This window comes from Salvelinus alpinus, chromosome 1, assembly GCF_045679555.1.
Source record: "Salvelinus alpinus chromosome 1, SLU_Salpinus.1, whole genome shotgun sequence".
NCBI lineage: Eukaryota > Metazoa > Chordata > Actinopteri > Salmoniformes > Salmonidae > Salvelinus > Salvelinus alpinus.
Window position 1 is genome coordinate 27,292,192 of NC_092086.1, and position 25,514 is coordinate 27,317,705.

The 25,514-nt window shown below is 40.4% G+C and overlaps 1 protein-coding gene across 3 annotated transcripts; it reads right to left on the bottom strand.

Moving 5' to 3' along the window:
* Positions 1 to 439: 439 nt before the first annotated feature.
* On the bottom strand, positions 440 to 24,203 carry LOC139572366 (somatostatin receptor type 5-like). Of its 3 annotated transcripts, XR_011674392.1 has the most exons (5): positions 23,735 to 24,203; positions 9,567 to 10,323; positions 8,494 to 8,943; positions 2,932 to 3,148; positions 440 to 2,776 (listed from the first exon to the last, which is right to left on the bottom strand). XR_011674392.1 is itself a non-coding variant. In XM_071395100.1 (4 exons), the coding sequence occupies exons 2-4, from the start codon at positions 10,317 to 10,319 to the stop codon at positions 3,065 to 3,067; spliced, it is 1,287 nt and encodes a 428-aa protein (XP_071251201.1). In that variant the 5' UTR covers positions 10,320 to 10,323; positions 23,735 to 24,203; the 3' UTR covers positions 440 to 3,064. The 3 variants fall into 3 exon arrangements, 2 of the variants coding, with proteins under 2 accessions (XP_071251201.1, XP_071251209.1); XM_071395100.1 differs by having other exon boundaries at positions 440 to 3,148; XM_071395108.1 differs by having other exon boundaries at positions 440 to 3,148; positions 8,490 to 8,943.
* Positions 24,204 to 25,514: the final 1,311 nt, after the last annotated feature.

A 25,514-nucleotide genomic window follows, 5' to 3' on the forward strand; every position in this document is an offset into this window, starting at 1 on the left:
CAGATTTATCACTACAGGCAAGCCGGGCTTGACACCACCGCAAGCACCAATGTAATTGCAGGTTTGTTTATTTCCTATTGAATAAACATTTATGGGTGGAAAAAGCAATTCCCCCACACCTGCGACCTCTTAAGACCCACGGGGCCTGTGTCGGACAATACCGCAGTTATAACTAATCCCTTGCTCTCCTGTAAGCAGAAATTGATGGAACTGTTGCCTACTTGGTATATTAAAACTTTATTAATTTTCATTATTATTGTATTATTAAAAGGTATTACACTTTTAAAATCCACCATTTGTTCGTATAATTGGAGAACGTTAAAACTGCAGCGCTATGGCAGTGTGTGCCTTTTCTTGAAGCTATAACGTTGACCTAACTGAGATAAGTCTCAAAACATAGCCATTGTTACCAACAGATTTGAAGTAAGACTACACAACAAAGCTTGTCAACACACATGAGCTTTATTCAACGGTCCATGTAATGGCTAGCTAACGTACATAGGAAGATTTGAGAACAGACCTTCAAATACCCTGCTGCTCTCCTTCTGTCCTTTCCCCTGACATTGAGGGGTGGAAAACATGCCAGTCAAACGGTTAGGTGTAGCCTAGGGCCTAGCGGTTTAAAGGGGAGCGTGTTGTTTTCACCCATACACCTGCAGTAGTAAGCCACTGGGACACGTTGCCTGTAAACACACTGGAGATAGGGGTGAAGAGGAAGAGAAAGAGAAAGAGAAAGCACCAAGGACGGTTGGTGAGAGGGAGGGATCATGGAGATGAAAGAAGGGCACATAGAGAGAAAGAAAGACAGACAGAGAGAGAGACAGAGACGGGGGGGAGCGACATCCATCCAAAGAGCATGCATATTAGCCTGGTCGCAGTATCTGTTCAGCTTTTACATTCCACTCCTTGCCACTCCTGTCGTTTTCCAAAGGAGTGGAATGTTAGCTAAAAAGACTGGTACTCAGACTACATGCATATTGATAGAACCAATTGTATTTTTGTCATTTTATTAAAACAATAACACTGAAATGAAACATTTTGAACACATGTCCAGATGGTGCACATTAGCAATAATGCTATGGTATTATCTAAAATAATTAGTATAAGTAACAGCAACTTTTTTTAAATTGACTTGACCACGCTGTAATACCAGAGTAGAATACACAGATAATAACTTACTGTATAAATCCTGAACCTGTCATACATGACTGTAAGACAGTCCGTGTGGATTGTGTGCTCATTGAAATCAATACAGTTAAAGGTAATCCAGAAAATACTGCATGTGTGTACAGCAGATTAATCATTGCGTCACTGTCTGATGAAAACCTTGTAACTCCATTCTTGCCATTTACATTTGTATTTATTTATTGAAAGCAATGTACTCTGAACATTTAATGACTCTAGGACCAAGAATATGTATTCAAAATAGCTCCTGAAGTTTCATAATTGTGTGTTCATTAATGGGACAATATGGTAATTTCTTCCATTTCCTGAAAAAAATCTGTTTTGGAGATTAGTGCTTTTCATCAGACAGCGACGACTATGCTGTTGTACGCAGATTGTTCAGTAGGGCATGCAAGGGAAAACATTTAAAAACGGGAAATTAAAATCTGTGTATCTTACTGGACATTAGTCTAGGAGGTAGTCCCTCCCTGTTTCAGTCAGTTTGATTCCGTGTGGTGCCTAAAGAACACGACTCCAGGTAAGGCCGAACACGACCCCAGGTAAGGCCGAGCACAAGGAAGTTGCACCAGTGCTTCAACCTCCAATAAAAGGTCAAGGGGATCCATTCATCTCAAATAAACACATTCAAATAACCAAAACACTTGGAACAACTACCCAAGTTTATAACAATAATACCCAACAAATAACAATAATTCATCAATAATATGAATAGGATCCTAAGTTATAACATTATGCCATAGATACAGTGAGTACTGTACGCCAGATTCATCTGTTTGATTGACATCATCGTTATCATCATTCTCTCTGTTCGGGGACAGTGTTCGTTTTCCACAATGCAGGTTTCCTCTAGTACCATTTCATTGGTCATCCCAGCTTGAACTAACTTTGCCCAGAGCAGAAACCATCCATTAGTCCATAGGTGGGCATTATGACCCATTGAGACTTGTTACAGGTGATCATAGTGACAAATGGACACGGGTCATAGACAGTGTGTGTAGTACATTCACCTCATGGCCACACCTACATAGTGATGGAATACATACAGAAGGTTCCAAGCTCACAAAGACGACAATCCATTTAAATTCACAACATTTCTGATGAAATCAAATGATCCAGTTCATATAAAGTGAATTGAATACTCTGGTTCATTTTCTAGGGAATTTTAATCTAGGGCAAGTTTTCGCCCATTCACAGTCTAAAAAATAGTCTTTCCATATAGTATATGTAAGGACTCTATAAAGTACATGAAGATAGTGCTCTTGATGGTTCCATGACACCAAGCTGGTGCAATGCACAGGCGGTTGGTGACACCTTCATTGAGGAGGACGGGCTTGTGGTAATGGCTGGAGCGGAATCAGTGGAATGGTATAAAATACATTGAACACATAGTTTCCATGTGTTTGATGTCATTCCATTCGCGCCGTTCCAGCCATTATTATGAGCCGTCCTCCCCTCAGCCCCTTCCAGTGGTGCAATGTGCTGTAAATGTCTGAGGTTTATACTGACAAACAGGAGAGGTGTCATGGCAGAAATCGTTCAGTGTAGTGTCAGAACAGGAAGTGTTCTTTGAAGTCCCATGTATCTCTTCTTCCTGTATCGTCCGAGAGAGGTCATTGGTCAAGAGCTACATGGGTTGACAATGGGAAGGCTCCAGATGATGGATTGTTTGTCGTGATGGAGAGGGAGGCAACTTGGCTCATCAAAGCATAGACTAACCAATCAGGGCTTATCAAAGCGTAGACTCACCAATCAGGGCTCATCAAAGCGTAGACAGACCAATCAGGGCTCATCATAGCGTAGACTGACCAATCAGGCCTCATCATAGCGTAGACTGACCAATCAGGCCTCATCATAGCGTAGACTGACCAATCAGGCCTCATCATAGAGTAGACTGATCAATCACTGGGCTCTCTAAGGGCAGAAGCTCCGTCGTCATGTTGCCACAAGTCTCAATTTGAACACACTGCAAAGACAGCAAGAGATACATTTTAGACATTACAAACAACGACCAGCACACTCTATGATGGACTGCTTGGCTGGACAAAGCTTATGACATACACCCCCCCATCCCCCTCCGCCCCCGTCTATCGTCTGCCCCCCCCCCGTCAGTCACGATTTGTTTTTCATCTTCAAACAGTAAAAGAGACGATAAATCTCTTTTAAGATATAATAGAAAAGAGGACATCTCTCTGAGCATCTTCTGTCTGACATGTCACACAGAGCTGCTTTGAGGATTTGTTGTGTATTCTCACATTATGGCATCAAAGAAACACATTCACACTAACAGGGAGTACTAGACAAAGACACAGCTCTCAGATGGAGACAAGTCACTCCATGGAGATCACCAAAAATCTATTCACACATAATAAAATATAAGAATTAAAATATAAAGTAAATGGCTCAGTAGAATATAATTTTTCTTTTTGCATAAGTATAATATAGGAAGGCACAGTTTATAGTCCAATATTTACATGCGTTTTGGGAAGGGGCGATTGGTGGGCAAGTGTATAAATTGTGCAATATTTGACAATGATAATAAGAGTCTGGTAGCAGCAGTTGTGATGTGTGTGTAGCATGAATGTGTGTGATTGTGTGTGCGTGTGTGTGTGTGTGTGTGTGTGGATGACTGCATATCTGTGAGGTTGTGTGAGTGAGTAAGTGAGTGCATATGTGCTAAGGTGTGCAGAGTCAGTGGAGGTGGTCAGACCAGTTGTTCAGCAGTCTGATGGCTTGTAGATAGAAACTGTCTCTGAGTCTGTTGCTATCAGACCTCATGCTCCGATACCATCTGCCCGACGGTAAGGGAGTGGCTGGGGTGTGTGGGATCCTTGATAATGCTGCCGCCCGCCCCCAGGCAACGTTTTGACTAGATGTCCTGGATGGGTGGGAACTGCAAATTAATTACTTAAAAATCATACCAAGTGATTTTCTGGATTTTTGTTTTAGATTCCGTCTCTCACAGTTGAAGTGTACCTATGATAAAAATTACAGACCTCTACATGCTTTGTAAGTGGGAAAACCTGCAAAATTGGCAGTGTATCAAATACTTGTTCTCCCCACTGTATATCCATCCGGCTCTGCCTTTCTAAAGTCTTCAAAAGACAAGTTAATAAACAGATCACTGACCATTTCGAATCCCACCGTAGCTTCTCCGCTGTGCAATCCAATTTCCGAGCTGGTCATGGGTGCACCTCAGCCACGCTCAAGTTAATAAACGATATCATAAACGCCATCGATAAAAGACAGTACTGTGCAGCCGTCTTCATCGACCTGGCCAAGGCTTTCGACTCTGTCAATCACTGTATTCTTATCGGCAGACAACAGCCTTGGTTTCTCAAATGACTGCCTCGCCTGGTTCACCAACTACTTCTCAGACAGAGTTTAGTGTGTCAAATCGGAGGGCCTGTTGTCCAGACCTCTGGCAGTCTCTATGGGGGTGCCACAGGGTTCAATTCTCGGGCAGACTCTTTTCTCTGTATACATCAATGATGTCGCTCTTGCTGCTGGTGATTCTCTGATCCACCTCTAGGCAGACGACACCATTCTGTATATTTCTGGCCCTTCTTTGGACACTGTGCTAACTAACCTCCAGACGACCTTCAATGCCATACAACTCTCCTTCCGTTGCCTCCAACTGCTCTTAAATGTAAGTAAAACTAAATGCATGCTCTTCAACCGATCGCTGCCCACACATGCCCGCCCGTCCAGCATCACTACTCTGGACGGTTCTGATATGTGGACAACTACAAACACCTAGGTGTCTGGTTAGACTGTAACCTCTCCTTCCAAACTCATATTAAACATCTCCAATCTAAAATTAAATCTAGAATTGGCTTCCTATTTTGCAACAAAGCATCCTTCACTCATGATGCCAAACATACCTTCGTAAAACTGACTATCCTACCGATCCTTGACTTCGGCGATATCATTTACAAAATAGCCTCCAACACTCTACTCAGCAAATTGGATGCAGTCTATCACAGTACCATCCGTTTTGTCACCAAGGCCCCATATACTACCCACCACTGCGACCTGTATGCTCTCATTGGCTGGCCCTCACCTCATATTCGTCGCCAAACCCACTGGCTCCAGGTCCTCTATAAGTCTCTGCTAGGTAAAGCCCTGCCTTATCGCAGCTCACTGGTCACCATAGCAGCACCCACCTGTAGCACGCGCTCCAGCAGGTATATTTCAGTGGTCACCCCCAAAGCCAATTCCTCCTTCGGCCGCCTTTCCTTACAGTTCTCTGCTGCCAATGACTGGAACGAACTGCAAAAATCACTGAAGCTGGAGACTCATAACTCCCTCACTAACTTTAAGCACCAGCTGTCAGAGCAGCTCACAGATCACTGCACCTGTACATAGCCCATCTGTAAATAGCCCATCCAACTACGTCATCCCCATACTGTTATATATTTTATTTATTTTGCTCCTTTGCACCCCAGTATCTCTACTTGCACACTCATCTTCTGCACATCTATCACTCCAGTGTTTAATTGCTATGTTGTAATTATTTCGCCACTATGGCCTATTTATTGCCTTACCTCCCTTAACCTACCTCATTTGCACACACAGTATATAAACTTTTTCTATTGTATAATTGACTGTATGTTTGCTTATTCCATGTGCAACTCTGTGTTGTTGTTTGTTGTCTGCCTTGCTTTATCTTGGCCAGGTCACAGTTGTAAATGAGAACTTGTTCTCAACTAGCCTACCTGGTTGAATAAAGGTTAAATAAATTAAATTAAATATATATAATTGTAATGGTTTAGCAGATAAAAAAGAAGATCAGTCTTTACATGGCTAAAAGAAAAGGAATATAACATATACTGTTTACAGGAAACTCACTCTACATCCTTAGATGAAGTTGTGTGGAAAAAGGAATGGGGTGGTGAAATACCTTTCTGTCATGGACAAAGGAACTCAAAAGGTGTGATGATATAAATTAACAGAAATGTAGATCTAAATGTGCAAATAGTCAGGAAGGATTCACAAGGAAGGTGGATCCTTTTGAATATCTCAATGGACCGTAAAGGTAATCACTCTACAAACTATCATCACCGTGCTCCTAAGGAAATCACACATATTATGGACGCATTAGAAATAGTGGATATTTGGAGACGAAAAAAACCCCGACCTAGTGAGATATACATGGAGGAGACTTAATCAAGCTAGTCGTCTTGACTACTTTCTTGTATCTTTCTCTCTTGCAAAAAAGTTTTAATAGGAAACAGAATGTGATCGGATCATCATCTAATGGGCATTCACATAACTCTTATATATTTTCCACGTAGACAGGGATATTGGAAATTTAATCAAAGTTTACGGGAGGACAACTTATTTTTAACTAAAACAAAATCATTTATAACAGAATTTTTCCAGTATAGTATAGGTTCAGCAAATCCCCTTATTGTTTGGGATACCGTTAAATCTACCTTCAGGGGTCATTCAATTCAATATTCATCAATAATAAAAAAGCAGTTTCTGGCTAAAGAGACAAGATGTAACGGGTGTCTAGATCTTCCTCCTCCGACGAGGAGAGGAGAGAAGGATCGGAGGACCAAAATGCAGCGGGTTGTGAATACATAATGATTTATTAAAGCAAACGACGAAACACGAAAACAAACACTTGGAAGGATTACAAAATAACAAAAAACGAACGTAGACTGACCTAAACCATGAGAACTTACATATAACACGAAGAACGTAGGAACAGGTACAGACTATAACAAACGAACGAACAAACGCTACAGTCCTGTGTGGTGCGCAGACACAGGCACGGAAGACAATCACCCACAAACAAACAGTGTGAACAGCCAACCTATATATGGTTCTCAATCAGAGGAAAACGTCAAACACCTGTCTCTGATTGAGAACCATACAAGGCTAATTACAAGTGACCTAAACATAGAAACACAAAACATAGAATGCCCACCCCAACTCACGCCCTGACCAACTAAACACATACAAAAATAACATAAAACAGGTCAGGAACGTGACACAAGACTAACAAGGGAAATCCATGAACTAATAGTACAGGTAGACAGCAATAAAAACGATACTACAGAGATACAAAATAAGTTATAGGAAAACAAAAAGAACTTGAGGAACATATTCAAGAATGATCTAATGTAATCTATTACAAAAATAAAGCCAACTGGATGGAATATGGAGAAAAATGCACAAATCTTTCCTGAATCTCCAATACAGGAACACTAACAAATACAATTTGCAGAAACTCGTTACTGAAGACGGATTCATCTATGATTCTCCGAATGGTATTTTAAAAGAGGAAGCTAATTATTTCAGGCAGATGTTCTCTTTTCTGTCTCATCCTCTCCCACTGAATGAAGATTACAGTAAGGAATTCTTTCCAAATAATATAAAAAATTGAAAATTAACAAATGTACAGAAAGATCAGTGCGAAGGCCAAATTACAGAGGAAGAACTTTTTGATGCTATTAAATCCTTTCAGTCTGTTAAAACCCCAGGGCTTGATGGCATACCGGTAGAGGTATATCAAGCCTTTTTTTAAATACTAAAAGCGCCATTGTTAGATTGTTTTAACTACTCCTATAGTAATGGTAGTCTGTCAGGTACTCAACAGGAAGGTCTGATTTCTCTATTATTAAAACAAGACCCAGATGGCAAATATAAAGACCCAGTCTATCTAAAAAACTGGTGGCCCCTTACACTTCAATGTTGTGATGCATAAATACTAGCGAAATACATAGCACTCAGAACTTTAAAAAAATGAAATACGCTGGAGGCATCAACCGTAGAGGAGAAATCAGTGGTACCCATTTACAGTACTAGTGGATGTAACTAACTATCAGCACACAGTACACTGGATCCCCTCAGCGTCAAAGCTTCTGATCAGGAGGGTTTACTATGTTAGGCTTCCAGAGTGATTTTTCAGCTCCTCTCACCCTCTATGCTGTAAAGCAGTTGTGGGCCAAGGAGAAGGGTAAACGCCCTGTGTAGTAAGTGCTTATTAATCTATTCTACTTCTTAAGATGCTTTGCAGGTGAAAAAACGATCAAGTACTATCATTTAGATAAATATAAATTACATATAAATTGGCTGTGAATCTAGTTATATTGTATGCTGCGGTTGACTACCAATGAATGAAACTGACAGCCTTCAAGATTATCTTTGGCAGACTGACCAAAATAATTGATACCTGACATCCATTCACAGTTCTTGGGTAGAATATTGACCCATAGAATTAGTGGTCCACCCATCACAGAACGTTCACTTTATTGCGAATGTCCGTTCTAGTCGTTTTATTTCTATAGATTTACCTACTTGGTTGTTCTGCATGTGTCCATTGTTGAAGTCCATGATCCGGGGGGTGAAGAGCGGGTCATGCTGCTGCGTCGTCTCCACCCTCTCCAGCCTAGGGGATATGGGACGTCCCCCTCCACTCCCCATGTCTCCTCCGTCCCCCACCCCAACCCCGTTCGCCTTGTGGAGACACAGGACCTTCCTGAAGCTCTGCTTGAAGTTGTCAGACAGGAAGCCGTAGAGGAGCGGGTTGGCACAGGAGTTGACGTAGGTCATGATGACCAGGAAGAAGTAGACGCCGGCGGTGACACTGTTCTCTGGTATGATGAAGACGAGGTTGACTATGTTGGTGGTGAAGAAGGGCAGCCAGCAGATGACGAAGACCACCACGATGATGACCACCATGCGGGTGACTTTGCGTTCGGAGCGGCGCCGCCTGGTCAGGCCCGCCCTGGCCCCGGCAGACTTCACCTGTAATGAATGGGAGGTTTTGGTCTGTGACTTTGTGAAGGAATACCTTTGGACATGGACACCTTTGACGATCACTATATTGAGAGGTTTTATAGTGGTTTGGAGAGGTTTTAGGCCCAGGCCAGGGTCTAAGGCACTGGTCCATTGGGTTTGGAAATAGAAACAAACCTAAGAACCATTAGAATTCAGTTTGGGACAGTGAGAAGAAGGGATTAAGGACTCAAATGGAATGGGGCCTCAAACAAATGGATTGGGGCCCTCAAACAAATCGAATGGGGCCTCAAACAAATCGAATGGGGCCTCAAACAAATGGAATGGGGTCCCAAACAAATGGAATGGGGTCCCAAACAAATGGAATGGGATCTCAAACAAATGGAATGGGGTCTCAAACAAATGGAATGGGGTCTCAAACAAATGGAATGGGGCCTCAAACAAATGGAATGGGGCCTCAAACAAATGGAATGGGGCCTCAAACAAATGGAATGGGGTCTCAAACAAATGGAATGGGGTCTCAAACAAATGGAATGAGGTCTCAAACAAATGGAAGGGGCCTTAAACAATGAACAAACAATGAACAACATAAGACTAAAGAGGATGTGGGTTATAGTACAACCCAACTATACCTTGATGATGATGAGCAGGTAGCAGAGGCAGATGATCAGCAGGGGGCCGAAGAAGCCCAAGATGGCCGTGTAGAGGATGAAGACCGTTGACCACAGCTCCTGGGGATCAGGCCAGCTCATGTTGCACGAGTTGAAGCGGTCCTGAACATCTGAGTAGATGGTGACCGGCAGCACCACCACGAACGACACCACCCACACCAGCCCGTTGATGATCTTAGCCACCTTCGGCTGCCGCCACTTGACGCTCCGAATGGGGTGCACCACGGCCAGGTAGCGGTCAATGCTCATCACGGTCAAGCAGAAGGTGCTGGTGAACTGATTGATGGAGTCTACCGTCATGACCACGCGGCACAGAAACTGCCCGAACGGCCAATAAGAGAGCACGTTCTGGGTGGTCAGGAAGGGAAGTCCTAAGATGTACAATTCATCTGCCAGAGCTAAGTTCAGAAGGTACATGTTGGTGACAGTCTTCATCTTGGCATAGCGCAGGACCACGTAGATGGCCAGCGTGTTTCCCAGGAGGCCCACCATGAATACAGTCATAGAGATTACTGCGGTGATAACGGTGCTGCTGTCCTGGAAGGGAGCGCTCTCGCCGGACTCGTTCATGAAGAGGTTGGTGACTGTGGAGTAGCCCCTGGAGGAGGAGGAGAGGTTGAAATCCCCAGGGATGGAGGTGCAGTCTTGGGGATTCATAGCGGGGAGGTGGGGGTGGGGTTGGAGGTCAGGGAGATGAATCAGGAAATGGCCCATAAGGCTGAAAATAAAAATAGAACTGTCAGTTATTGAGGATGGAAAATAGACATTCTAGTAGCCTAAAGTAATGGACAATTTGAAAGAACAGAATAGATGAAGAATATAGAATAAATTAGAATATATTTGAACATCATTATTCATTCTGACATTTGTCTATGAAAACCATCTTATGGATGAGGGGTTGAGTGATGTTTCAATGTTTTTGTTATGTAAGAGTGTGTTATTTCACCTTTTCCACTATACTGCTTCACCACTCCACTTTGTTCACCCACAACAGCACATGGACATTCTCTGGGCAGGGGGCCCATATTGACACTGTTCACTGTGTACTTCATCAGAAAAACAGCACATTTCCATGGACTACCTCAGGCAGGCATACATCCATGCACTTCTTCCACGCATTCCCCATGCCGCTTTACTACAAAGCAGTCACCCTGCCACTGACTTGGTAAATAGCTGAAGGATGGGGCTGGAGAAATGTAACAAAAGTTGTCACCCTGCCACTGATTTGGTAAATAGCTAAAGGATGGGGCTGGAGGAATGTAACCATTCTGAAGTTCATAGACAGAGATATGGATGCGAGGACTGACCATCCAAGATATCCAAATTATACTTTTAACCATGTTTTGAGGCTATACAGTGTTTGTTAACAATTGCATTGTTTACAAACAAAGGGGTAAAACATGGTTATATTTGTGTTCTGATGGGGTTCTGTTTGGTTCTGATGGGATTAGACAGTGGAACTAAACTCTTATACTCTTCAATGGGTTTATATTATGAATTCTAAGTCCAAAAATGGACGTAACAATGGCAGATTGCCTCTACTTTAGGTTAAGACAGAAATGGACAAGCAGGTTCCAATCAGCACAATTTTAGTAGGCTGGCTAGTCTATCAGTGGCGTGCAAGTCCTGGACAACACTGGGTGTATCTGATTGAAGACTCGCTCAAGGCTAGGTCAAGGGTTGACATTTTATTGTTCAAGATGGGTCAGTGTTTCTGAGTAAACCCCTAGCCCTAGCACCTGAAACCTGTTGCGCCAATAAGTGGTCTGATGTGGGGATTCATTGAACCGCAGTCCAAAACATTGGAATGACGTCCATTCAACAGCCTAGTGTTGTGACTGTAAACATCTGCATGTGGCATGGAGGCGAAGTTGCATAAATCGGTTTGACATTTCTGTCAATCTAAATCAAAACTATTTTAAGGACATAATTGTCTGACTCTATTAGCGCAAAATCATGACAGTTTCTATTTTCAATCATGAAAAATTGCACTTTCCAGTGGCCAAAAGTTGGTTATATAATATTCTAATTTATACAGAAAATAAAGAAAACATAACATGACTTGGTTAATAACTCATGTTTGTGTCATTTACAGAGGCAACCCGCAGGTACTACATCCATTTTTGGACCGTTAAATGATTGATATATAGCCGTTGACTCTTGAATAATATACTTTATCAATACCTCAAGAGCTTAGTTCAACTGTAGGAACCCATCAGAAGCCAAAATATAAGCTCGTTTTACTCCAATGTTTGTAAACAAAGTCAATGTAAACAACCACTATAGCTTTAAAACATGGTAAAACTATCATTTCAATCTCATGGATGGTAAGTCCTTACATCCATAGCTTTGTCTATGAATGTGTGAGTGGTTATATTACTCAAGTTCCACCCCTCAGCTGTTTACCAAAACAAGTCGTCACTGCTTTTTGGTTTTGGTAATCAAGTCATGTTATGTTTTCTTTATTTTCTGTATAAATTAGAATATTATATAACCAACTTTTGGCCACTGGAAAGTGCAATTTTTCATGAGTGAAAATAGAAACTGTCATGGTCACTGCTTTGTAATATTTTTAAATTAATACCTAGGTGTCTGGTTAGACTGTAAACTCTCCTTCCAGACTCACATTAAGCATCTCCAATCCAAAATGAAATCTAGAATCGGCTTCCTATTTCGCAACAAAGCATCCTTCACTCATGATGCCAAACATACCCTCGTAAAACTGACTATCCTGCCGATCCTTGACTTCGGCGATGTCCTTTACAAAATAGCCTCCAACACTCTACTCAGCAAATTGGATGCAGTCTATCACAGTGCCATCCGTTTTGTCACCAAAGCCCCATATACTACCCACCACTGCGACCTGTATGCTCTCGTTGGCTGGCCCTCGCTTCATATTAGTCCACTGGCTCCCGGTCATCTATAAGTCTCTGCTAGGTAAAGCCCCGCCTTATCTCAGCTCACTGGTCACCATAGCAGCACCCACCCGTAGCACGTGCTCCAGCAGGTATATATCACTGGTCACCCCCAAAGCTAATTCCTCCTTCGGCCGCCTTTCCTTCCAGTTCTCTGCTGCCAATGACTGGAACGATTTGCAAAAATCCCTGAAGCTGGAGACCCATATCTCCCTCACTATCTTTAAGCACCAGCTGTAAGAGCAGCTCACAGATCACTGCACCTGTACATTGCCCATCTGTAAATAGCCCATCCAACTACCTCATCCCCATACTGTAATTTATTTTATTTATTTTTTCTCCTTTGGACCCCAGTATCTCTACTTGCACATTCAACATTTGCACATCTATCACTCCAGTGTTTAATTGCTAAATTGTAATTATTTCGCCACTATGGCCTATTTATTGCCCACCTCCCTTATCTTACCTCATTTGCACACAATATATATAGACTTTTTCTATATTGTATTATTGACTGTATGTTTGTTTATTCCACATGTAACTCTGTGTTGTTTTTTGTGCCGCACTGCTTTGCTTTATCTTGGCCAGGTCACAGTTGTAAATGACAACTTGTTCTAAACTAGCCTACCTGGTTAAATAAAGGTTAAATATTTTTTTTTTTAAATAAAACAGTTGGCTGGATGTCCTTTGGGTGGTGGACCATTCTTGATACACACGGCAAACAGTTGAGCATGAAAAACTCAGCAGAGTGGCAGTTCTTGACACACTCAAACCGGTGCACCTGGCATCTACTACCATACCCCGTTCAAAGACACTTCAATCTTTTGTCTTGCCCATTCACCCTTTGAATGGTACACATACACAATCCATGTCTCAATTGTCTCAAGGCTTGAACATCCTTCTTTAACCAATCTACTCCCCTTCATCTACACTGATTGAAGTGGATTTAACAAGTGACATCAATAAAGGATCATAGCTTTCACCTTGATTCACCTGGTCAGTCTATGTCATGGAAAGAGCAGGTGTTCCTAATGTTTTGTACACTCAGTGTATATATATATATATATATATATATATATATATGAAGGCTATCTGTCTGTTGTAACGGATATTGCCATTGCACAAGCAAGACGCAGTCTACACATTGCATTGGTGAAAAACAAACAGCGTTTTTTGTGATGATGTCATCTTTATAGTTATGCTGCCATGTAGCCAGCTGCTAAAAAAAGAACCCTGTCTCCCTATAGCCAGTGCTTGCACATCGAATCGCTACTTACTGCCTGTCTGTGGCATGCTTTTTGATATGCTGTGTACATCTAGCTTGCCTAAATAGCTGCATGTAGGCCAACTCCCCTCCTGAAAAAAGAACATGAAATTGCTAGACTGCCTGTTGTGTCGTTCTCATGTTTGCTTTGATTACTGTTACAACAGACAATGAACTAAGTTTGTTTGAACAAGCGGTAGCGGAGTCACGAAATGAGTGAGCACTGAGGCAACAGCTGAAAGGACTCGATCCTGCACATGCGCAAAAATCTCAGTATCTTTAGCATAGCCACTCAATATAATTTAATGTTTTTAAAATCTTAAAGTGGTTTTAATATTTGTAGCTGAAATGGTTAAAGTTTATTAGCATTATGTCTATACAGTGATCCCTCGCCACTTCGCGGTTCACTTATCGCGGATTCGCTATTTCGCGGATTTTCATAATGCATTTTTTTTTTTTTTGGTGCATTGTGCTCTGCATTCTGATTCGCTAAAAACTCACTCCCGCTTCTTGTATCAAAACATGCTACGAATTGTGCTATCATTTTGTCGTCTCGTGCAGTTATGTGTACGTACATAAAACAGCTTGGCAAATTTACATTAAGTTGGCCAAATTATCTTGTAATTTCGAACATCTCCTAAACCCATAATGTCGACGAAACGGCCTACACGTGAGTCACTGTATTTGTATACATGTAATAGTTGCTAATTGTAAAAAAAAAAAAAGTTTTCTATTTCGCGGATTTCACTTATCGCGGGTCATTTTCGGAACGTAACCCCCGCGATAAACGAGGGATTACTGTATACATAGAGTATACTGAACATTAGGAACACCTTCCTAATATTGAGTTGCACCCCCCAACAGTTGGGGTTGGCTTGATGTCCTTTGGGTGATGGACCATTCTTGGATACACACGGGAAAATGTTGAGCATGAAATACCCAGCAGCGTTACAGTTCTTGACACAAACCGGTGCTCCTGGTACCTACTACCACACCCCATTCAAAGGCACTTCAATCTTTTGTCTTGCCCATTCACCCACTGAATGGCACACATACACAATCCACGTCTCAATTGACTCAAGGCTTAAAAATCCTTCTTTAACCTGTCTCCTCCACTTCATCTACACTGATTGAAGTGGATTTAACAAGTGACATCAATAAACAATCATAGCTTTCACCTCGATTCAGCTGGTCATGGAAAGTGCGTGTTTTCCTAATGTTTTGTCATTATAGTCTATATTATGTCATTCTTGTTTCTAAAGGTTTTAGAGAACTTGAAGTTAGGACAGCCTAAGCATCTTAAAGTTGGTCTTGTAGCCAAGGAGCAGGACCGTTTTGAATAGCTACCACTGTATTCTTATGCTTCCCATTCAAACCCATGTTAATTTATGCAAATGTTAAATGGTTATAAATCCAAAAAGTATAAATAGTATCAACAAGCCGTATGCAAGCCATCTAAGTTGAGTCAGTCTGCACATTTCAACATTGGTTTGAAGTTCATAGCTTTAGACCCATGGTTTCACAAATGCAATGCTTCCAGAAAATGGCATTGTGTACAGGTCCTAAACTAAACCATCATGACAAACACTACCTAGTGCATCTCCTTAGACCCAGATGTATCTCTGAGCAGTGTGTGTTGTGTGTCTGTATGATTATTGTGGCATCAGTAGACTCTGAAACATCAGAAACCTGTCCACTCGTCTAAGACTACACTAGTCCACCAAACAAGCATGTTGTAAGCCATCCATGCAAGTACATGACATGAAATATTTTTTCCTATCTTCTCTAAGATGTAGTGATTATGTAAACAAAATGTACATTTCAGAAACAAACATTCTGAGCCAGAGCTAGAGTTAGATTTGTAAGTGCTGCAAAAATGCAACATTGGCCTTTTTGGGTTGCCAAACTGAGACATAGAACCACATTCATATATGATAGACAAGTTAGAGAGATTGTTTACCTTCCAACATCAAAATAACTCAAATGTATATATTTCAACAACAACAAAAAAGTGGTGGTTTATGAGGTCAGAATACTGCCATTACGTCCATTCATTTGACGTTAAAGAAGTACGGTCAAATTGGGATTTAGGAGGTGCCTAAGCCTCCTGACAACAATACTGACAGCAGCACTTCATACTACAGGTCATGGGGGACCTACACTTTCTGGGGAGAAAGTCAGTAACTGTGAGAAAGTCAGTTCTGGTTACTTTTTAAAAGGGCAGTCTACTCCAAAATGAATGAAAAGAAAATGATGCTGACATTTAAAATATACTTTCCCCCTCCAGAAATGAGCCCAATAACATATTGGACAATACTATTAGGCAGGGGTTATCATTATCGCCTGATATGATGTAGCATAGTGTCTATAAATAAATAGGCTGAGGGTTACCCATCTGCATTTACCCCATTTGGCTAATCATTAGCTGGATCACAAACTCTAAAGTATAACATTAGGCTATCTTGTTGCTAGTTAGCAACACATTAATGACTTGAATGTCGCCCTCCCCCCCAAAAAAAAAGAACATTCCATTGGCACGTAGCCAATGGACTAAATGTTCAAATCCTGTTGCTGCAGGATTATTTTGCTGTGACAATTGAATAGTTACTATTACTATTCAACAGTGGGATTCTTTGATTTTGCTGTTGCATACTCCCCTTACAAAAAACAACGTAAAATTTGCAGTTGAAAAATTTGAAAATCGCATTTTCAAATGTTGAGCATAAATTTCACGTGAAACCATATTTTCACATGTATAAAATGTGGAGTTCACATGTTAACACCAACTTTTCATGTGAGTTGCAGTTGCACATGTGAAATTAGCTGTTTCACTTCAACATGTGAATTTTGTAAATGCAGTTTAACATTTGAAAATCATATTGTGTGCCATCCTATCGGACTCCCAATCACAGCCCGCTCTGATACAGCCTGGAATCGAACCAGGGTCTGTAATGACACCTATAGCACTGAGATGCAGTGCATCAGACCACTGCTCCACTCCAGAGCCCACACCAAGACAAGTAAAAAACAACCACGTAAAAATCACATTTGCATTTTCACATGTACGAAAACTCCGCAGGTGAAAATCTCCCTTTCACGTGTGATGGTGAAATAGTGTTATTCTCCTCACATGTGAAAAGGTGTTGTTAACATGTTGCAGTGGCAATGTTTCCACATATGGAAGTGCAAATTCTGTAACGCCATTCTGAAAAAAGGCAACTTAGCCTATCTGAGTATAATAATTAAAGTGTGTTAAAAAGTATTATTTCTTATTTCTGAGCCATTCATTTGGAGTGTAACCTGGTGGACCGGGGTCCAATTTAAACCCGGGTTATGTCTCCAAGTTAAACCATAAAGGAGAACAACATATTACTTAAAGAAAGTTACATAGAAGATCCACAAAACAGTTGGTCTTTTAAAAAATATATGTTTTTGAGGGCAAAATACAAAATGTGGATTGGTCAAGTTGATACATTTTGCCATTTCAGACAAAACCACCAAAGTCCCTGTGCCCATAAAAGCGAAGGTAACCTGCCTAAATGACTACCGCTTTGAAAGGCTAGTGATGGCACATATCAACTCCATCATCCCGGAAACGCTAGACCCACTCCAATTTGCATACCCCCTCAATAGATCCACAGATGATGCAATCTGCCCTTACTTTTTTTTCTTTTTTTAAAATCAATAATCAAAGGCCTATTACAAGTATTTCTGAAGGGTAATAAATGTTTTCCTCATTTGGATGTATGCTAGCATCTTAATTTTACCATTGTAATGCACATTTAAAATGTTTATGGTTCGAAAAGTATAAATAGTCTCAAAAAGCTGTGCGCAATTATTATATTGTTTCAGTCTGCATATTTCAACATTTGTTTGGTTTTGATAGCTTAAACGGTTCAAGAGGAGTAGCGTTAAGTTTTGACCATTCAAGTGGTATTTTAAGTGTTGAATGCGTAAGCGGTTTAAGTGCTAGAGTGAGTGGAATAAATAGACAAACTACAAAAGTACATTTCCTAAAGAACATTTGTGTGCCTGATAGCTTGTCTTAAAGTATTTATAGTTTTGAAATAAGTTATAGTAGTGATAGTGACTGCAGTTCCCTTACAGGAAAAACCATATGAATTTCATATGTGATCTTATGTGAAGTTAATGTGATTACATGTGTCAACATGTAAAAGAACATGAAACTACACATATGAAAACATGATCTCATGTGAAATAAATGTGACAACATGGGGATGTAAAATTTCATCATGTGATACCATGAAACTATGTGACAACTTTTGAAAGTTTTTCCCGTTAAAGTGCAAATTAGATTTTCAAGTGACAGTTTTTCACTATCTTATGAAAATGCTCATTTAATTTTCACATGTAAAAAATTGAAATGAGTGAAAACATGTTATTCTCTTCATGTGATTTTTTTTGTAAGAGAAGTAATGAAATGGAGGTTTTAAGGTAAGTGGTATGCTGCTCAGCTAAAATTGGGTACAAATCTTGTATCATTGACAATAGGATTACATTTGGCATGATCACGTACTAGTGACCTTTCAATATGACCCCACCTGGGTATGCTGATGTTTCGGCTGCACCACAAAGTCTGTAACATTCTCAGAAGGCCCATCACTTTCAGTACCTATAAAACATCTCTGCACTTAGCAAAAGAGTGCCATCTGCACTGCTATTTTAGTTATCAGTTCATCTGACTATTCTCTCATCATTGATTCTATTTACTTATTTCAGCAATTAGAATTTTTTGGTATAGTTGTCTAATGTTATTATGTTTAAATGTTACTCCTGAATCACTATGATAAATCAAATCGTTTTTCTTCATACAATGCTGAGATTTACGTTGAAGTCCAAAATGTAGGAAGTGAACTCAGTGTACAGGTGAACTCAGTTATTCACACAGACATGGTGGCATAGCAGGAGGATCAGAATACCGGGAACTAAGAAGTTATGAGTTCAAATCCCGGGTGAGAACATGTTGAATAATAATGGCTGTATAAATATACATACACAATGTAATCATGTACATCACATTCGTAAGTTGAAAACACTGTGGCTATTTCAGGATGTTCTGGGGACATCCTAATGACACATTTTAGCTTGTAGTGCATTATGTGAACATTTTAATTCACATATGAAGGTTAATGTGAAATATCATCACATGTGAAGTGTTCCAAAACCACATGGTTTCACATGATTTCACATGTGAAAGGTTATGTGATCACTTGTGGAAATCCACATGGCGATGAAAATGCATTTTTGGAGCAAATAGCCTATTAATAGAATACCATCATGTTGCCCTCCTACATCCACTTACCTTTTACACAGACACATGGTTGGATGGAAACGTGGCGACTATCTGCAAACCTGCATGGTGACATTCTTTCCACACCTCTTTTTTGGCTGCGTTTACACAGGCAGCCCAATTCTGATATTTTGCTGTTTATTGGTCTTTTGACCAATCAGATCAGCTCTTTTGACAATAATTGGGCAAAATATCAGAATGTGGCTGCCTGTGTAATCTTCTTTCTCTCCAATTGTCATGTCACACATAACAAAGCATGGTTTTCTTTAGTCAAATTCTAATTCCTGTCAACGCGCCCTGCAACAAGAACGAACTGGAAAAGTGGCATATCTGTTCATTTGAAACTGGATGATGGCCTGTGAACTATCTTATGACATGTTTAGCTAACCACAATGGAACGTTCTTATCTTTAAGGACATGCATGTCCTGGCAGTAAATCAGCTCATCTCCGGGTGACTTCTGTCACAGTAAAACGCTATGATAGGTGACGCTGGGCAAATACCTAACGTCAAGTCAGATAGTTTCACAGTCAGTCATTGAACTAATAAAAAAACTACACACAGGCAATGCTGCATATCAATGCAAAAAGCCTGCAGGCCAAAAATGTTCGTGCTTTGAATTGTTCACATTTTACAATTGTATAATACATATAAAGTTGGTTCAGCCATGTGAAAAGAATAACACATAAATACTAGAAAAGTACATTTCCTAAAGAATATGTGTGTGCTTGCTAGCTTGTCTTGAAGTATTTATGGTAGTGCTAGTGACTGCAGTAGTAACAGTAGTGACCGGTTATAGTTGAAAAAGTAGGTAGATTGAAAGATTGACTGATTGATTGATTGATTAATTGATTTATTGATGTATTGATTGATAGCCTAAATATGTAAAAGTTGGTTTGGTGTTTGTAGCTTGAACGGTTCAAGAGTTACTGCTCTTTTAGATGGGTAATGTTTTGGTAATTTATGCAAATGTAAATAGTTATCATTTTTAAAGTTTTGAAAATGTTAAAGTTGTTTTAATGTTTGTAGCTGAAATGGTTAAAGAGCGGTAGCTTTTAAAATGTCCACCACTTTGTTCTTATGGCTGGCATTAAATCCATTAAGTGTTATGCAAATTTATGCAAATACATTTATTTATATAGTTTAGAAAGGTTTTAGAGAATTTTGTAGTTAGTATAGCCTGAACATTTTAAAGTTGGTATTGTAGCTTAATTGGCTGAGGAGCAGGACACTGTTGAATAGCTACCAATGTATTACAATTGTTCTCATTCAAGCCCACATTAATTTATGCCTCCCAAAATATTATTCACATTATTATGTAAGAGATCAAATCAAATCAAATCAAGTTTATTTTATATAGCCCTTCGTACATCAGCTAATATCTCGAAGTGCTGTACAGAAACCCAGCCTAAAACCCCAAACAGCAAGCAATGCAGGTGTAGAAGCACGATCTAGAGTGGTCTTACCTTCAGCAAGCACACTAATAATAATAAGAGTATGTAACGGCCTAGCTATGCCACGCATGGATTTCCGTGAGACTTGCTTGATACGGAGTTGATAAGAGTCATTCTGTAGTCAATGTTACTTGCTATATCAGCACGTGCATAAAGTATAGGTGTTGTGCAGCTGCTGTAGCAGCAACCTAAAATTAGGTTTGGAGTCTATTTTTCTCGGATCCACATGCGTAAACACCATACAAAGTGCCTAAATCTTTTTTTGACACTTAAAAACATATTCACTCAGCTTCATAGTGAAAATGTAATAGAAACATGAATAATAGTAGTAGGCTACATCAATACAATAGTAGAAGGCTACCTGTATGAAAATCACATATAAACTAAACTGTAGTTTTAGGTGCTTCTACACCTCCATTGCTTGCTGTTTGGGGTTTTAGGCTGAGTTTCTATACAGCACTGATGTAAGAAGGGCTTTATAAATACATTTGATTGATTGATTGTAGTCTTCCTAGTTCATAACTGGAGGTAGGTTGTTATATGTATAGTAGCAATACTTTTAGAAACATTTAAACATTCAAACCAGCTGATGAACAGAAAGGCAGTTGCAGAGCTGATGGTCTACCTTGTATTATCTTTTGAGGCAGATGATGCTGTAGAGTAGACCCCCCCCCCCAACCCTCCTTGGAAGTTATTCTGATTTGACAGGACAAGACAAAGTTGGCAAAATGGTTGACACCCGTTTGATCATCGAAGTTGAGAAGCACCCTTTGCTGTACGACCCCAGCAACCCCAAATACAAGGACGCTTTGTCCAAAGAAAAAGCATGGGATGCTGTAGCAACCGTCCTCGGAGAACCAGGTATGTTTTGTCAACAAAATCAATTGATGTGCATTTGTTCTGGCCTGCAAAGTACAGACAGCCAGCCAGTGGCGGCTGTGATTGCTTGAAACCCAGGGGTGTGGGTCTATTTAGAATGAGCAGCCAGCTCACAAATGAACAAGTGCCCCAGGGAGAATGCAACAAGCATGCAGATACTATAAGTGAAAACACATTATCTAACTGGGGATGGCTAACATAATGTCACAAAGCATGATGCGCAAGCAAGTTAACTTTCTAACTTTCTTATCTGAGTTAATCAGATATTAGTTTAGAAAGAGTTGAAATTGGCATGGGAGATAACTACCTAGCTATCTGCTTATCAAAGTTAGATAAAGGGTTCATTTGACCCAAAAATCTACCTGACACGCCCTGATCTGTTTCACCTGTCCTTGTGATTGTCTCCACCCCCTCCAGGTGCCGCTGATTTTCCCCAGTGTATTTATCCCTGTGTTTCCTGTCTCTCTGTGCCAGTTCGTCTTGTATGTTTCCAAGTCAACCAGCGTTTTCCCCGTTCTCCTGCTTTTTGCATTTCTCCTTTTTCTAGTCCTCCTGGTTTTGACCCTTGCCTGTTTCTGGACTTTGTAACCACCTGCCTTGACCACAAGCCTGTCTGCCACTCTGTACCTCCTGGACTCTGATCTGGTTTTGACCTTTTGCCTGTCCATGACCATTCTCTTGCATACTCCTTTTGGATTTATAAACATTGTAAGACTCCAACAATCTGCCTCCTGTGTCTGCATCTGGGTCTCACCTTGTGTCATGATACTACCAAACTATTTCACAATGTTTCTCAAAGTTACTATAGGTAGCTAATTAATTTGATCATGCTTTGTGATAAACCCAGATTTTTGCTGTGTAAGTCAACACAACATGTCACCTGATAAACACCATGGGGGAAACAATACAATTGACCAGCCACAGTCATGCTTTTTTGCCCTACCAGATCTGCGATGAGAAGGTTCTAGCTAGTGTATGGTGCGAGAGACTCATTGGAAGGAAGACTAGAGCAGACCCAGAAGTTCTGACTGAGTGAACATTTGAGCGCTCCAGGGTGGTCCATTTACTTAGTGCTGTAAAAATGTATGCTATAAAATTCTGTGATTTCATTGGGGCAGTTCTCCCTCATATCAAATAGGTGGCAAAACAATCCAAGCAATGTTCGCACGGCCTATGGGCCCACGGAGCTGCTGCTGCTGGCAGAGTCAATGAGGGCCAGAGTAGTAAGTAACTGCACCACTTGTTTTGAACAATTTTTTAAACAGGAAAATGTGTACACAATTAAAAAATTGTTTATTGTTCAAAACAAGTGGTGCAGTTACTTACTACTCTGCCCCTCATTGACTCTGCCAGCAGTAGCAGCTCCGTGGGCGCATAGGCCGTGCGAACATTGCTTGGATTGTTTTTCCACCTATTTGATATGAGGGAGAACTGCCCCAATGAAATCACAGAATTTTATAGCATACATTTTTACAGCACTAAGTAAATGGACCACCCTGGAGCGCTGAAATGTTCACTCAGTCAGAACTTCTGGGTCTGCTCTAGTCTTCCTCCCAATGAGTCTCTCGCACCATACACTAGCTAGAACCTTCTCATCGCAGATCTGGTAGGGCAAAAAAAGCATGACTGTGGCTGGTCAATTGTATTGTTTCCCCCATGGTGTTTATCAGGCGACATGTTGTGTTGACTTACACAGCAAAAATCTGGGTTTATCACTTTTATGAAACATTTAAAACATAATCATGAATTATATAATATATTTTTTTGTATATATATATTTTTTTATATATATTTTTTACAATTTGACCAATCACATGTGGGGCTCTGCCCCTAACGCCCAAATGGGCAGGCTACCACTGCAGCTAGTTCAACTGTTGATTAATGAATGAGGTTAATGAATTGACTGCAGATGGTTGTAGAATTTTTACTCAACTTTATTTTTGATGTAATGAGAAATATGGTTGTCGTCATATAGTCATATACCCACATTGGACCCAAAATCAATAGATTCCTTGCAGAAGAGATGTAGTACTACTGATTCTGCTTCCACCCACGCATCTGTTTCCCTCTCTGGTGTAGCGTGTAAAATGACTGCACTAACGTCCTGTTCACAGTTTGGGTACGCGCCATCCAGGTGTGCAGCAGCTCCTCTGTAAGACTGTTAGAGTAGTCTTGCTTTCACCAAGCACACCAATCCTTCATTGCTTAGGGACACATTAAACAATGTAACTTTAATCTTGTTTTAATAATTCCCATGAAAAACCGAACATATTTGCTCGCTTTATTCATTTCTATTGAAAGACTTACCTGAGCGCTTCATACACTGTCCATGGCACGTCCGAGTTCAGCCATTCGCGCAGTGCGCATTTCCATATCTTTTCCACTTCCGACGCGCGCCTTTATCGACGTGGTGCTGTTAAAGACTTGTATCAAAGCAACGAAATGTTTTGAAGAAATTGACGATGTTACACAACGATCAAGGCAACGATCAAGTCCTCGTCTCAAATCCAAGCGGGAGCAGCACACACTCAATAATCCGTTTTTGCATCTTTGCTGATCTCAAAACGCCCACAATCTAATCATTATTGTTATGTAAACTAAGATACATTTTCTTATCAAATCAAAGTATCTTGTTTGATTGTGATGAATGTGTAGTTTACTGTTAGCAAAGTAAAACAGCAAGCTCCAGCTCTGCAGGGTGCAGAACTCATTTGAAGCTGGGAATGCAGTTAATTCATCTGGAGCTTTTCGGCTAGTCCTTTTGGAGAGGGAGGCTGGCTGCTGCGCTGGTATTTATATCTCACAATAACGTGACAACGTCACTATGCTTCTATGCAGGTCTCTCACCAATAGCTACTGATCCACCATAAAGCCATACATACAGTACTCACCTGTTGCACAAGCTAAGGCAATAGGACTGATGCAACCTGGACTTAGGGTTAGACGTAACATAGTAAAGGACAGTCGTGGATGTTGAAATTATTATGATATGTTACATTTGGTCTGGTATTTATACATGTGTGGATATCTATCATCAATTTTGTATGATATGTTATGAATTACAATTCGTATGATATGTTAAGAATTGCACTTCGTACAATATGTTGTGAATTTGCAATGCGTATGATATGTTACGGATTCCAATGTGTTGTTGCTAACGTTAGCTAGGTGGTTAAGGTTAGGGTTAAGGTTAGGGTTAGAGGAAGGGTTAGCTAACATGCCAAGTAGTTGCAAAGTAGCTAAAAAGTAGTAAGTAGTTCATTAGTAAGTTGATAATTACCTAAAGTGCGTGATGAGATTCGAACACGCAACCTTTAGGGCGCTAGACATTCGCGTTATATATGTCACCATACCAAATGTAACTTGAGTTACCCGGATTTTCGTTTACTATGTTACGTCTATTCTATGAGACCAAGCTGACTGATGAAATCTTTGCTTTTTTTTTTTAATCTTTTGTTAAAAAAGGATATGTTTTTTAATTAGGCTAGGACTATCCAGGATTCTATAAAAAAAAAATGATTCTACACTTGGATTGATGTATGGTTCAAGACATGAATTTGAGAGGGAAGATGTTTATATCACTATATTGGCTATATTCTTAATACAGAGTTCATTATTTGAGACTCTCTCCCCATAGGATAAACCCACGGCTGTGATTTCTGGCTTGGAATGCTTTCATGTTTTTTTTATGTTGACAGATGAATGGTTGTATGGTTTGGGTGTCAGACACTAATGAACTAAGATCATAGAAAATGGATTCCTCTACCAGCATGGGGTCTTTTCATCTTGTTTGAGACATACAATATTGCATGGACATGTATTCCAGTCCTTTTTATTAGCCTGGTCCCAGTTATGTTTGTGTGCTTGTCAAGCCAAACATGTTTGAATCCCCTTTAAGCACATACACGGGGCGGCAGGTAGCCTAGTGGTTAGAGCGTTGGACTAGTAAGCAGAAGGTTGCTACAGCGAATCACTGAGCTAACTAGGGATAAATCTGTTATTCTACCCCTGAATGAGGCAGTTAGCTCACTGTTCCTAAGCTGTCATTCTAAATAAGAATTTGTTCTTAACTGACTTGTGTAGTTAG